This window comes from Lissotriton vulgaris, chromosome 1_2, assembly GCF_964263255.1.
Source record: "Lissotriton vulgaris chromosome 1_2, aLisVul1.2, whole genome shotgun sequence".
NCBI classification, from domain to species: domain Eukaryota; kingdom Metazoa; phylum Chordata; class Amphibia; order Caudata; family Salamandridae; genus Lissotriton; species Lissotriton vulgaris.
In genome coordinates, this window is record NC_141686.1 from 230,023,547 (window position 1) to 230,037,349 (window position 13,803).

Below are 13,803 nucleotides of genomic sequence, written 5' to 3' on the forward strand. Positions count from 1 at the left end.
TGCCCAAGCTGAGGAAGTAGTGTACGTAAGTAGGGGGTTTCCACAAAAGCATGATAAATCTGTGAACCGAGATGGACTATTTAAGGCCTAAGCAGCCACTTGAAGAGATTGGGGCATCGGTGGGTAGAGGTTACTAGTTCCAAGCTGAAGAACAGGTGATATGGAAACAGTAAGTTACCTTGACACATGATTGTATTTGCAGGTGTCTACACATTTTGCTTGTGTACTGATGAAAATTGAATATATGACGGCAAAACGCATGCCATCACAAAGCATGCCATTACAACGTGGCTGTAACAGCGGGTGCAGAGACTAAACATTGAATCCCAAATATCGACTTGCCTGAATATCGTTGCAAAAATATTGTGGCTCAAGAATATTGACAGACAAAATATTGTGGTAAAGAATATCGACTTTTGGAAAGTAGTATCGACGTAAAAAATATTGAAGTGTTTATTGCATTTGCAAAAATATAGTTGTTAAAAATATTTATTTTGTATTAATGTTATGTATGTTAGTATATATTTTATATGTGTGTGATGCATGTATTTTTGTATAAGATTTTGTTTGTATTTTATATATATGTAAAAATGATGGAAGTTGTTAAAAACAAATTGTTAGAATTTTGCGTTTTTAGATCCATGGCGGGTTGTGGGTTTATAGGGGAATAGGATGGGAAGTAATTTAATAATATAAAGTGTATTGAATGTTTTGAGTAGTTATTATTTTTTTTTAATTTGAAATGTGTGTTTTTAGTACCGAAGCAAGTTGTGGGTTTATAGGGGAATAGGGTGGGAAGTAATTTAATTATATACAATTTATAGAATAATTTTCATTTATTAATAATTGTTGAATTGAGATATTATAGCATTAAATGTGTAAATGATTTTTTTATCAATTATGTAATAATTAGTTTTTAATTAATTTTAATTAATTATTTGGCAGGGCCTTTGGTTGGCATTGTAAGTTTGCCCATAACTTTGCTTGGGGTGGTCATAGTGTAGTGTAGTTCCTATATTCCCAATAGGCTCTGCGCATTGGAATAATTTATTCAGCAGTGTAGACGTAGGACTGAGGTCGACTAGGTCTCTACTGACTATATTAGACTTAAGGTTTGCCAGCTAGCTCAGAGGTCACTAGAAACTTTCTCGAATAAACGAGGAGGAGTTTAACCTCCCTGGATAGACAAGAAGGGATTAGCTTCCGACAACCATATAACATGACAAACTTTGCTCCCTCAGAATAAGAGTAAATCTCTAGAGTCGTGTGAAAACAATAGACAGCTATTTCACTCAGTCAATTGTGCGTTCTTAGTTTCACCAGAGTGCAGAGAAGAGAGAGACGGGCGTTTTCAATAAAAGGTATTATTTATTGAGCAGTCTTCCTTCTCATGCAAGAGAAATTAATTGCCACAATTGCAATACTTAATGTAAAGTAAAGTACATACAGTAAAAGGAGTATTATGAAATAATACTGTAAAAGCATTGATATGGTTTCTTAGCCATAAAATACTTGAAAATGGATAAAATATATACATACTTATATACATTGACTAACGTGCTCAACTGGTGCTTCTAAAATACGCCTACCGCGGTGTACCTGACCTAAGCCTAATACGTGGGAAGGAGTAAGTAAGTAGCAGTTTAAGTTAAGTTGGTTTTGGAAAAAGAATCTGATTCAAGAATTCTCTTTAAGGGTTTAGTCAGCACGGTACCTTGGAAATAGAATGCAGGAGGTCTGGTATCTCTTTCCTCAGGACTTGATATCCCAGCAACCTGAAAGGGTAGGCTGGAAACGCCGGAGCTGGATTTTCTTGGCAGGAGAAAAGACAGCGTCTTTCTCAGCGCGTCAAAGAGGAGGGGCAGCATCCGTGGGCTCTCGCATCAGCTGGGCTCTCGGGCAAGTAGATAACTGCACTGCTCCAAAACCACCACTGTGTGTTTGCTTAAGTCAATGTTGGTATATTTATACCTGAAAGGTGCAGAGTTTGACGTAAGGTTTGGACATAAGACGTCAATAAAGATGTCACTAAGAACTTACTTACGGTGCTCGCAGGAGTTCTATTACAAATCAAATCAAAGCAAATGGGGATTTCCCAGGTTGCTGGAGGTTTGGTGTGTCGAAAGAACTCGTTGTGCTTTCTAGGAATCCAAGGAAGTAGCTTTTTCCGTGCCTTAGACTGCAAGGGCTATTTACTTAAATATGGATCTGATTCTTATGCCATTATAGGGATATTATTGATTATAGCCGTACAAGGGCATAAAATAGCAATATTGATTCAGGTTCCTAGATAAAAACACAATACCCACTCCACGATCTAATGTCCATCATTACTAAAACTAAGCAATAGTAAACATTTAAAGGTGCATGTGTATTCCAACCCGCTCCAAAATACATTTTTGCATTTGAAATGGTGTATGCGAAAAACACGAAAGATTATTGGTACTGTACGTTTATCAAGCAGTGTAATCATTCAGTAAAAAGGGATGCATATATATTTAGCTGAACGATTTGCGAAAATTACACATGAAATGTCTCTTAATACAGAAAAGAAGGTCGAGACTATTTCATAACATATAAATACAATTGCTTGTAAGTGTGCTAGAGGCTGAGGTAATATTTTGTCTCTAGAATTACTAAAAATAGAAGCTCTGTTCTTTAAGAATAGTTCTACTTTAAGCAGAGTACATGTGCCAGAAAAAAGGGTAAATATTTTGGAATTTTGAAAAAAAAAATCGTTTTCAGGGGTGAAAATAGTTCCAAATGTTTTCAGAAGCTTTTGTTTATCAAAGCTGAAGGCCGAATTCAGAGTTCAGAGGAACGCTGTGTGCCGGTTTGCTTAAAAAGTTTATTCTTTCTGTTCAGGGGAGAACATCATTTTAGACAGATGTGCAAAAAAGCAGTCTACAGCTTCAGGTGAAAGTTCGACCAAGTTTGAAAATGCTGCAACGGTGCAGTCGTGAGAATGATTGCTATCATCGATGTCAGGATCAGCAATGCTCACAGAGGGTCGTACCTGGGTGATGTTGCTCTCAACTTGTACTTCACTGCCACCTAATCGTAGTGGTGAAGTTTCAACAAATGCCGTCATCAGGATTGGTAACCGCTGGGGACATCACGATGCATGAGCCGTTACAGGACTTAGCAAAGTATCGATATCCATTGGAACTGCTGATTGTAGTGTAAGACAGGTGTCCAACACGCATTCTTCTCCGCATAGCATACATCGAAGCACAGGTAAGATGCAGTTTTGCCATATAAGTCTGAAGGAAAGAAACCAGGTCATATTTAGATCATTTAGGTGGGCTAATCCAAGGACTTTAGTTATGCGGTCCCGATAGCGTATAGCTAGGATTGTTTCTTCCATCGTTGCTGGAGTCTTGTCTGCGATTTGGCTTGCCATATCGGAGCAGAAGAGTAAAAAATAAAATTCCTGCTACGAGTCCCAAAAGTAGAGGTAGGCCGCCAAAGACAGAATGGACAAAATTGGGAAAGATGCCCAGAACTGCTTCGAAGGGTGTTAACAGTACCAAAAAAATTGTCTAAAATACATGTGCAATGCCACTGGTATCTGACATATTTACAATTTGGCTTAGCATTTCTACGAAATGCACGGGGCAATTAGTTGATAAAAGTGTATGTATATCTGCTGTTGTCCTTGCAACGTGAAGATCATATGTTTCTTTTGATGACGTTAAAGGCACGGTTGTCTGTAAAAGAACAGACTTTATTCTGCTTAAAGTATCAATTTGTATAGAAGAGATATTCAAAGAAGGCCAAATCGTCGCCTCTGTATCAGGAGGGCCGTTTGGATACAATACTTGCATTCAGCAAGTGACCATGGAACAAACGCTTACGACATATGCTTTTCCCTGGCACCATGCCACAACAGCTGTGGTCCGTTATTAGAACGTAACTCCTGTTAGAAAGTTGTCTAAAGAATGGCTCTATCTGTGTTGCAGGTGTGCCGTGCTGGTGGCATGAAAGGTTATTTGAAGTCCCCTCACAGGCCCCATGCAAATTAATACCTTGGCACAGAAGTATACTGCTTAGTGATTGTTTACAATTGTTACCACTAAGAAATACATTCTGGTTTTTGTCACTATAACATGTGTGTGTGTAAGGTAATTTCCATGAGGACTTTATGTACCCTTTACCCAACCTTTCATACTGGCCTGCTGGTATATACTCTTGGGAGTTTTTAAATTGGAAAGTTGTTATTAGAATTGTGATTATTTTGTGTATTATCCATTCAATGACAGGTCTTTCTGACATTGTCAATGGTAATCTCTCAAGTTTTTCAAAGCTCAGAATCATATAGTCTGCTCCTTTTTGTGCCAAACTGATTTGTTTATCAGTAAGGTTAAAGATAGAGAATAATGAGGTTATGTTTATCAGACGCCATGGCACTTAGCTTGAATGCAGATTTTGCAACGTCCAGCCTAGCTGTACAATAGAACGTAATTGGGACTGACCGTGTTGTAACATTAGCAAGCCCTGATCTATTATATCGATAGCAGATGATACAATACTGTCCAGTGAATATATTCTGGAGGACAGAGTCATTAACCCATTGTCCACAACAGAAAGCAATTTTTCCAGATTAATACGATCAATTTCTCGTATTTTCTCTGCTGTCTCAATTTGAGTTACTTTCCAAGCTTCGTTGTACGCAGCGTATATACTGGCCGCTATGAAACATTTTTGACGCTGTTTGCGTGGTCCCATTATGAAATCGCGCAAGTCAGCACCGCCTTTAAGTAAAGTCAAGTGTTGCTTAATTTCTGCCAGTGTGGATGTCTGTAGCCATTCAAGGCATAGTTTTCCTACACTGTATGTTGTTACTATCCCTGGATGTTGTCTCTGAGAGTATCTTGGGTCTGGTCTGGTCATTTTGAACCCCTGTATTTTGTTCAGGAATCTACCTTGACAGTTATTTGTGTCTGTTGGCCAGATTAACCACTTTTTGCAATCAAGATGTGTTCTGTTTTGGTGTAAAATATGGGATACGTCTATCTCAATATCTGTGGTCGTATTATCAGGTATTGGCTTTGGAATAGACGGTTTGTTTAGGTCTTTAATCTTAGCTAGGCCAAGACAAGTAGTCTGTTGAATGGTGTCATTCAAGAACATTATTTGTTCTGGGATCATGTGTTAAGAAGCTCTCAAACAGGTTTTCGCCCGGGCCAAGGCACTGACACCGCCTTGCTGGCAGTCATGGAGGAGGCACGCTGCATTTTGGATTCGGGGGGATCAGTGGCAGTGATCCTCCTGGACCTGAGTGCAGCGTTCGACACTGTTAACCACTGAGTGTTACTCCAGCGACTGTCGGACGCCGGAGTGAGGGGGGCGATTCAGAAAAGGGGGTGGTGATGAACAGAGTGTCTGAATTAAGCAGACCACTCTTACCCAGTCCAAAGATCAGGGCTTGATCCATCACCGTTATTTATCTCACTGCACCATCCCAGCTCAGAACCTGCTATATGCAAATCAGTCTGTCCCTGGCCCAGTGCATCATGGGAACAGGGCAGACTAAACTACCAAGCCAATTCTTCACCAGAAAGGAGACAAGCTATCGGGGACCGGTTTCTGGCATTTCAGCCGTCTTCGGCCCGACTTGCTTGAATCCTGATGGTGCAGTGAGAAAGGGACTCATGTCTGAGTATACCCTGCCACACCTATAGTGGCCAAAAACGATTCAGAAAAGGGGGTGGTGATGAACAGAGTGTCTGAATTAAGCAGACTGCTCTTACCCAGTGAGGGGGACAGCGCTGAATTGGCTTAGGTCATTCCTCAGCGAAAGATCTTTCCAGGTTTGGGAAGGGGGCGCACGATCGGCATCCACTCACCTCCACTGTGGCGTGCCTCAGGGCTCCTCCCTGAGTCCTACACTATTTAACGTGTATATGGCTCCCTTGGAGGAAATGGTGGCTCCATTCAACATCAAGATCGTGAGCTATGCCGACGACACCCAATTGGTGTTTGCCCTCTCCCAATTCATGGAAAACTCCCAGATACTTCACGCCTGCCTTTCAAAGGTCCATTCCTGGATGGGGGACTCAGCACTTAAATTGAATGGGTCCAAAACGGAGATTATGCTGATAGGACCAAAAAATCCCTTTCTCCCCTGCTTGGCCTGGCCCAGTTGCCTAGGACCTCTTCCTGAACCAAAGGCTGAGATCAAGAGCCTGGGCATTTGGTTGGAACGAGATCTCTCCCTCAGAACCCAGGCTACCAAACTATCGGGTGTCTGTTTTGGTCTCCTCCGATTGGTACGTAAGGTACTACCCCTCATCCCTTTTCTATCTAGGAAGCTCTTAATCCAGGGTCTGATTATGTCTAGGTTAGACTTCAGCAATGCGATCTACCTCGGTGCCCCTGAGAGCACTCTGAACAGACTCCAACAAGTTCAGAATGCAGCAGCACAAATGCTTTACAACACCCCCATGTCTTGTTCAGCTAAACCAGCACTGAGGGCGTTACACTGGCTGCCAATAAGGGAAAGGGTGAAATTTAAATCCCTTTGCCTTGCACACAAAATCTTGCAAGGCAAAGGCCCCCCCGTCCTTCAAAAGATGGTGATCCCGTATAAAGCCAGTAGAACTTTACGCTCAGACCAGCAACACCTGACTGTTGTCCCTAGGGTAAAGAAGACCCGATCAGGAGGAAGGAGATTCTCCGTTAACGTTGCCACCCTCTGGAATGCCCTCCCTCTATGTCTATGCGCGGAACCTTGTCTTCTGCGCTTTCGAAAACAACTTAAAACTTTCCTCTTCTGCTAACCTTTTCTGGCTATTTCTGATATTCTCTGTTGGCAAAGCGCTGGGATGCTCTAGGGTAGGCTGTACAAAACCGATTTAATAATAATATTAATAATAATAATCATGCAGGCTCGAAATAATGCTTCTAAACCTTGGACCTGCCATTCTTTTGTACCCCAGATGGTTTTTGTTTCAATGTTTTGTTTTTCCAGAAATCAATACCAAATGTAATCATTTTTTCATAGAATGCTTCCGAATAAATCAATTTAGTATTTGTCAACATAGTTTTTATCCCTGTTTTATCTAACAGTTTATAATAAAATGTTTCTGCATCACTTGTGTTAAACACTGAGAAGTATGGGAATTTCTCATAAAACATTTCTAGGTTGAGCAGATTTATTCAAATAGTGATGTGCAAAGTGATTATAGCAGTACATTTGTTCATAGTTCGATTAACCCTGAGTGAGTATTTGAGAGTAGTGAGAAGGAGAGAGTAAGTAGTAGAGAGTAGTGGAGAATATTCCAAAGTTTGGCACAGCACCACTTGCACAATAAGTCCAATCAAATCATATCACTTAGAGTCCTTATTGAAGGGCTGAATCTTGGTGTATATTCAAATGCTTTTATTTCCCTTAAGTTTATGTACCACAGCCAGCCGAATCGTTTCGTTCTGTACAACAGAACTTCTTCAGGGCGTTCTTATTTCCTTCAAGTTATGTCGGTATCCTGTTGTCATATAACTAGATATTTCTTCCAAATGTTAGACGAGACGTAAGTACATTCTTATTCAATTTGACTAGGTATCAATTTTACCCACACAATTCGGGCAGACTTGAGTAATTGATAGCATCCTCAAAGTCAGTCTTTCAAAAATTCCAAAGTATAGGACATGATAATCCAAATCCAAATGTTTCTCAAGAAAAGTCATTTTCAATCGTTCAGAATATCGGTGTTTGGGCAGATAGGACCCAGGGACCCCCAGTATGCAAGGGGAATTAGTCCCCCCTCTGCAAACGCGCCAGTGGCCTGCGTTACAGAGAGGTGTAAAAAGGGGCATAGCCTCATTACACCTCTCTGCAATGCAGCCCCCTGGCGCATACTGGAGGCTCCTGGTGGGCTAGTTGGCCCCCAGGGGCCCCCAGTATGCAAGGGGAATTAGTTCCCCCTCTTCAAACATGCACGGGGCTGCGTTGCAGAGCGGTGTAAAAAGGGGCGTGGCTTCATTACACCTCTCTGCAATGCAGTCCCCTGGCGCATACTGGAGATTCCTGGTGGACTTTCAGGTCTTATATAGTTAGGAATTAGCATTAAAAAAAACTATTAAATTCACTGAAAAAAACCATAGGTTTCACACCAGTTATAGTTAGGAATTAGCATTTAAAAAACTTCTTAAATTCACTGAAAAAAACATATTACATCACTGACCATGTCATGAGTGATGTAATATGTGACGTCATCAGCAGTGCATTGCAGGCGCACAAGTTATAGTGAGTCCAACTAACTATAACGTGGGAATTTCAATGGTTTTATGTCAGTAAAATTTTCAGCTAACTATAACTGGTGTCAAACCTATGTTTTTTCAGTGAATATATATATATATATTTAAATATGTGCGCATTGGAGCGTAAAAACATATTTACTTTTACTATATATAAAATCATTTACAGCCCAACTTAGAGTTAGGAAGACTATATCCTAATGCACATGTATTAAGGCAGACGGGATTTCCATCATGTTTGTGACGTAGTACATATCCGCCAAACTCTAAATCAGGCCCTTACTTTGTATCTATTGTCTTGTCATTGTCATTACTTATCATCCACTAACTCAACAACCGTCTTTATATTCTTACCTGCCTAATCTCTGAAATCCCTGATGTACAGCTGTACTAACTTCTAAACAAGTGTTTACTGTAAGAAAGGCATGTTGGTCAAAATTTACACAAATAAAGACTATATACAGATATAAGTAAATGAATACATGTATTAATAACATTGTAAATACACCCAGAAAAGCAAGCATAAAATAAATACAATCATAAATACATGAATCAATTAATACATTATTAAATTCATTAATTCCCAGGTAGGAAAACACACATAAATGGAACAACACATAGAGGAAAATAGCTAGGCATTGCATAATACATAAATAAATACACAAAGTGCACAGAAGGCACAGAAAGGCCTCACCTATGTTCCCGGGTGATTTCAAAATACGATAGCAGCTGTACAAGGCAATGGCAGCAAACAGCAGTGCCGTCAGGATCCCCAGAGAGAAGCCGGACTAGAATAAATAAGTAAATAAATAAATAATGTCATAATCCGATTGTCTTGTGGATACTCCTGGCTGTCCGTCGTCTGTCTGATTGTCCTTCTGCATGCCCATCAGTGGTGTCCTGCATTTCTCCATTTCCTGCATGAGTGAGTAGGTGATGGTGTGTGAGATGTCAATGTGTGGACTGCTGCACTCCTGGGGGACCACCAGTGGCGGTTAATTGAGGGGCATGTGTGATGTCAGTGCGCGGAGTGTACCACTCCTGGGGGTCCCCCGGTGGCGGCTAGTTGAGGGGCATGTGTGATGTCAATGTGTGGAATGCTGCACTCCTGGGGGTCCCCCAGTGGCGGTTAGTTGAGGGGCATGTGTGATGTCAGTGCGCGGAGTGTACCACTCCTGGGGGTCCCCCAGTGGCAGTTGGTTGAGCCAGAGGAGGTCTTCAGGTCTAGTAAGATAAATCTAGCTTCTGATGGGGCTTCCGGCAGTAACCTGATAAATGAAGTAAAGTATAGAAACCTACATCTGGACCTCCATGAGTCCTGCATCCTTTAATAACCTGATTTATTCATCTATGTCTGTGAGAGGTCAGCATATTGAGACTCGATACAAAGAATGATTGTTGTGTGATGTAGGGTAGGTACAGATGCTCTTGACAACACTACGCTAATGCATCAGTGCCACTCACAGACTAGGAACTCAGGCAGGACATTGGAATACATTTAAATCAGCACAGAAACACAGCAGTGACGTGTCCCACAGCATAGGGAATCAGCAGTTCATTCCTATATTCTAAAGAATCCGCCTGCAGGTCCAGATGTCTGGACCTGCTGCATGGATGTCAGTTAAGACCGCTACCACTGGTGTGGCCTTTGTTGCACGAGGTGAATGGAGATCCCTGTGGCAGGTCGATGCATTTACATCAATAAGAAGGCAGTGCTTTAAGTGGGATGAAAAAAATGGGGCCGGTGGTCTAGGACAGGGGCGTGGCCAAAGTACCATAACTAGGACTGCTTAAACAGAGACATAACCTATGTCACTATAAGCATCACTTGAAACATGTGACACATGCTCAAGCATGGAATCAACTTGCTGCATGATTGGGGGGGGAAGTCTCCTTAGGAAAGTAGTGAAGACTTGGTTATTCGATCAGAGTTTTTGAGGGGATCCATTCTTCGTACACGGTAGATTGTGGCAGACTCCTAGCGCAGAGACACCCTATATAAGTAGCTGTAGCGCTTTCATAAATCTCCTGATTGATTGAACAAGAATCCTGTGCTTGCCATATTATATCACTTGACCTATATTTGGTGCTTTCTGTGAGTTTTCTGATATTGCTTCAAGACTCACAACTACAAACTCACCCCTAAAACAAGCCAGTTCAATGGATATTAGCAATACAGGATAAATGGGTAAGAACAATGGTTTTGCTGTGTTTAGTATGAATTGAAAATGGTTCTCTTCTGTAAACATGAGACTGTGAATTATAGATTAATAAGGACTGTTGAAAAGTTAGAGGTCCTCATAGTGCCTCTACCACTTACATCCCCCCTTCACACCACTTTTTTCAACAGTCTCTCACTCTGTTAGACATATAATACCATTCCCTCTAGACAGCTTACTGAAATCCTCCATTGGCACATCTCACAAGTCATGTCCTCCCTATTTTCACTGTCTTGTCACTATGTCCTTCTGCATTTACTTTTTTTTACCTACCATGCCCTACTTCTCTCACAGAAACGACCTCGCCCACAGGCTCTCTCTCCATGTTTGATACAGCATATTCATTTCCGTTTGCGTTGTCAACATTTCAACATCTGTGCAAGCCTCCACCTTCAAAGAAAGACTTCTTACAATTGGCACATATGTGACCATTGCTCTGTGCGCTCTGCAAAGCTGCCAAGGATTGGATGTGCATTTTTTTCTGACTGACAGCCGCTATCAGAAACTCACATTATCTTCAGCCTCAACTCGAAAGCTATCAATAATGCGCCATCATGAATCCTCCACCCAGAACCTGGCTTACTCCAACACCTACAGTCTAGTCCATTCACAGTATACACTATACAAACGTCATATGTTGCATGAACAAAACTGCAGAAACACATTTAGTAAAAGCAAAAACACTTAGGCACGGCTGAATGAAGCAAAACATGATATTTAAACAGGGATTGCATCCATCAGGGTTTTTACAATCTTTGTTGAGAAATCTATAAACATTTTTCTGTTAAAGTGTAGAACATGAATACAGGAGCCATTAGATTCTAGTTTCAAAGTCAGATTTTAATTGCTACCGTGTCTGAGCACTGGCAAGACCAGGCCCACTTACAACTGTTGGTAAAGGGAACTTGGCTAGAAGAGTTCACAGAGGCGGTTTTCCCTGTATAATTGGTAACCTGTGTAATCTGGTGCCGCCATCAAGGTACGGTGGCTAGGGTGAACAAGCATTCCAAATTTTCCCGAACAGTATCGTTTTTTAGGATTTGTCCTGGCTTTGTGATACTTTTATTTAAAATAAATGCACGTCGCCATTTTGAGAGCAAGGGCACTATGAGTTTGCAGAGCAGTTTAATGTTGAATGCGCTCAGATACTGCACACCATAAGTAGACATTATTAAGGATCAAACTTGGGCAAAATATAGGCCTATATACCAAAATACAAAAGTCCCCATTTGCAAACCTGATAACTAAAAAATTGTCCCACATTTACAAATCAGACCAGTTTTGAACTTGTACAAACAAGCTGTTTAGGTTTTTTGAAAGGCATTAAAGCCTGAATTCATTTATATGTGCTGCAGGCAATGTTTGTGGAATTGTGCCTGCAGCAGGAGTGTGCCTTCAAGTGAAGGAGAAATGTGATTCCGGCCTCTTCTCCCGGAGAAGGTTGCACCACTCGTAAGAAGGAAAGAGGTCATCAGTGAGGAATATTTCTATAACTGAATGCAGTAACTGCAGATGAAATTAAAAGTGACTGTTCAAAATGTTATCCGGTGTGCCAATGGGGGGTTAAAATCATTCCTGAATAAACTTTGTCCTTGTAGACTCCACAAGAGGAAGATTTGGCCTAAGTAAACTACGTGTCCCAGACAGCAGTTTAAGGACATTTCGCCCACCAGGGGGCTATACATTGTAATTGTGCATTGCGAGGACATGTGACCGCTTATATATATAGACATATATATATATCAAAGCTCCAAGGTTCCCACCTGTTGGAGACGTACTCTGACATCCACTGCAGCAACCTTCAAGAGGTAAAAGCCGGATCGGCGGGCGGATCCAGTTCACAGCATGCCTGTCAATTCACGCCAGACGCATTTCGTGCTCATTGCACTCTTCAGCGGCGCGACAGTCATTTTGGCATTGAGGCCACACATCCCACACATCCCCCACATCCCACTTAAAAATATGAGCCCTCTAATGGGCAACTCAAATGAGTCAGCGTTAGTTTGTGGGTCTTATAGTGTGTGCTTCAGTTATGTGCCGCTGTCTGAGATGTTTCAAGCCCACAAATGGGCCTCCACTCGCACATCCGGCTTGTCAATCCTCCATGGATGCCTCCACATTGAGACTCTGTGATTCGGAGCTCCGTGGCCCAAAATTTCCTGGAGGTGGATCTCCAGAGGCTGGGGGGCCGCGTATAAATCAAAGCTCAAAGGTTCCCTAAATATTTCTTTAAAAAAAAAATATTTTTATTGGTTTTATTTCTTATATTTCTTACAACATCATGGGGTCGATTCTGATTCGGAAAAAAACGCTCCGAATAGCCGTTCGGAGCGTTTTTCCTGTACGAATAGTACCCTGCAACGTCCCGCGTACGTACGTCAAAGTACGATTCATACTAGGAGCTGGACTCAGTACGAATCGTACAGAGACCGTACGACTTGAATCCCCGTATGAGTCTCTGTCGGTACCCACTGTACTAGACATCTGTATGGCTTGCGGCTGGTTTATACGACCCAGAAAGTACGATACGTGTCGGGTACGGACCGTATGACCCTTTTTTTACGGGAGCTGAAAACAGCCGTAAAAGCAGAGTTTGCGCTGAAACAGGTATGGAATGCCCCCCCCCCCCGGGATGGTGCATATCCCCCATGATCGCAGGGGTACGCACCCAGCATACATGGGGTACGGTGCGTACCTCCCATGATCGCAGGGGTACGCACCGTACCCCATGTACGCTGGGTGTACAGTGCGTACCCCTGCGATCATGGGGGGTACGCACCGTATCCCATATACGCTGGGTGTATGTGGCATACCCCTGCGATCATGGGGGTACGCACCGTACGGTGTGTATGTGATTGTGTGCTTTTCCGTACGAATCGCCCTTACCTGACGTGGACCGTACGGATCGTGTCCTGATGCCCCGGTCCAGATCGTACTCGTTGGGTCGTGCGGCGTGTGCACGAGTCATACGGAGAGGGCTCCTGATACGATTCGTACGGACATTTTTTTTACCGGATCGGAATTAACCCCATAATATATAACATGTATTCCAAGCTGCCAAACTGGTATTGATGGGGGAAAATTGGAACGGATAGAATTCAATACCACGCATTACCCTCACGTCTATTGTCCTTATAGTTCTCACTCTGTGAGGCTGTTCATCTCCACTGAACACTTTCTTTAATTTTTATTAAACCCAAAGGCGTCATACTCATAAGATTCCTCTTTCCTGGCATTCTTTCTTTTCATGTCTGTCTGTCCTTCTTGCAGGATCCTACGAGAAGTAGGTAAGTCAAACTTGTAAATTAATTGCATTTGTTTACCT

The 13,803-nt window shown here is 42.0% G+C and overlaps 1 protein-coding gene across 1 annotated transcript in view; it reads right to left on the minus strand.

Moving 5' to 3' along the window:
* LOC147736399 (neutral amino acid transporter 9-like) overlaps window positions 1-13,803 on the minus strand; it is a 418,993-nt gene that overhangs the window by 322,651 nt on the left and 82,539 nt on the right. Inside the window, exon 3 of the mRNA XM_086953750.1 lies at window positions 8,954-9,047. Within this exon, the coding sequence (XP_086809876.1) occupies window positions 8,954-9,047 (94 nt within the window). The remainder of the gene's footprint in view (window positions 1-8,953; window positions 9,048-13,803) is intronic.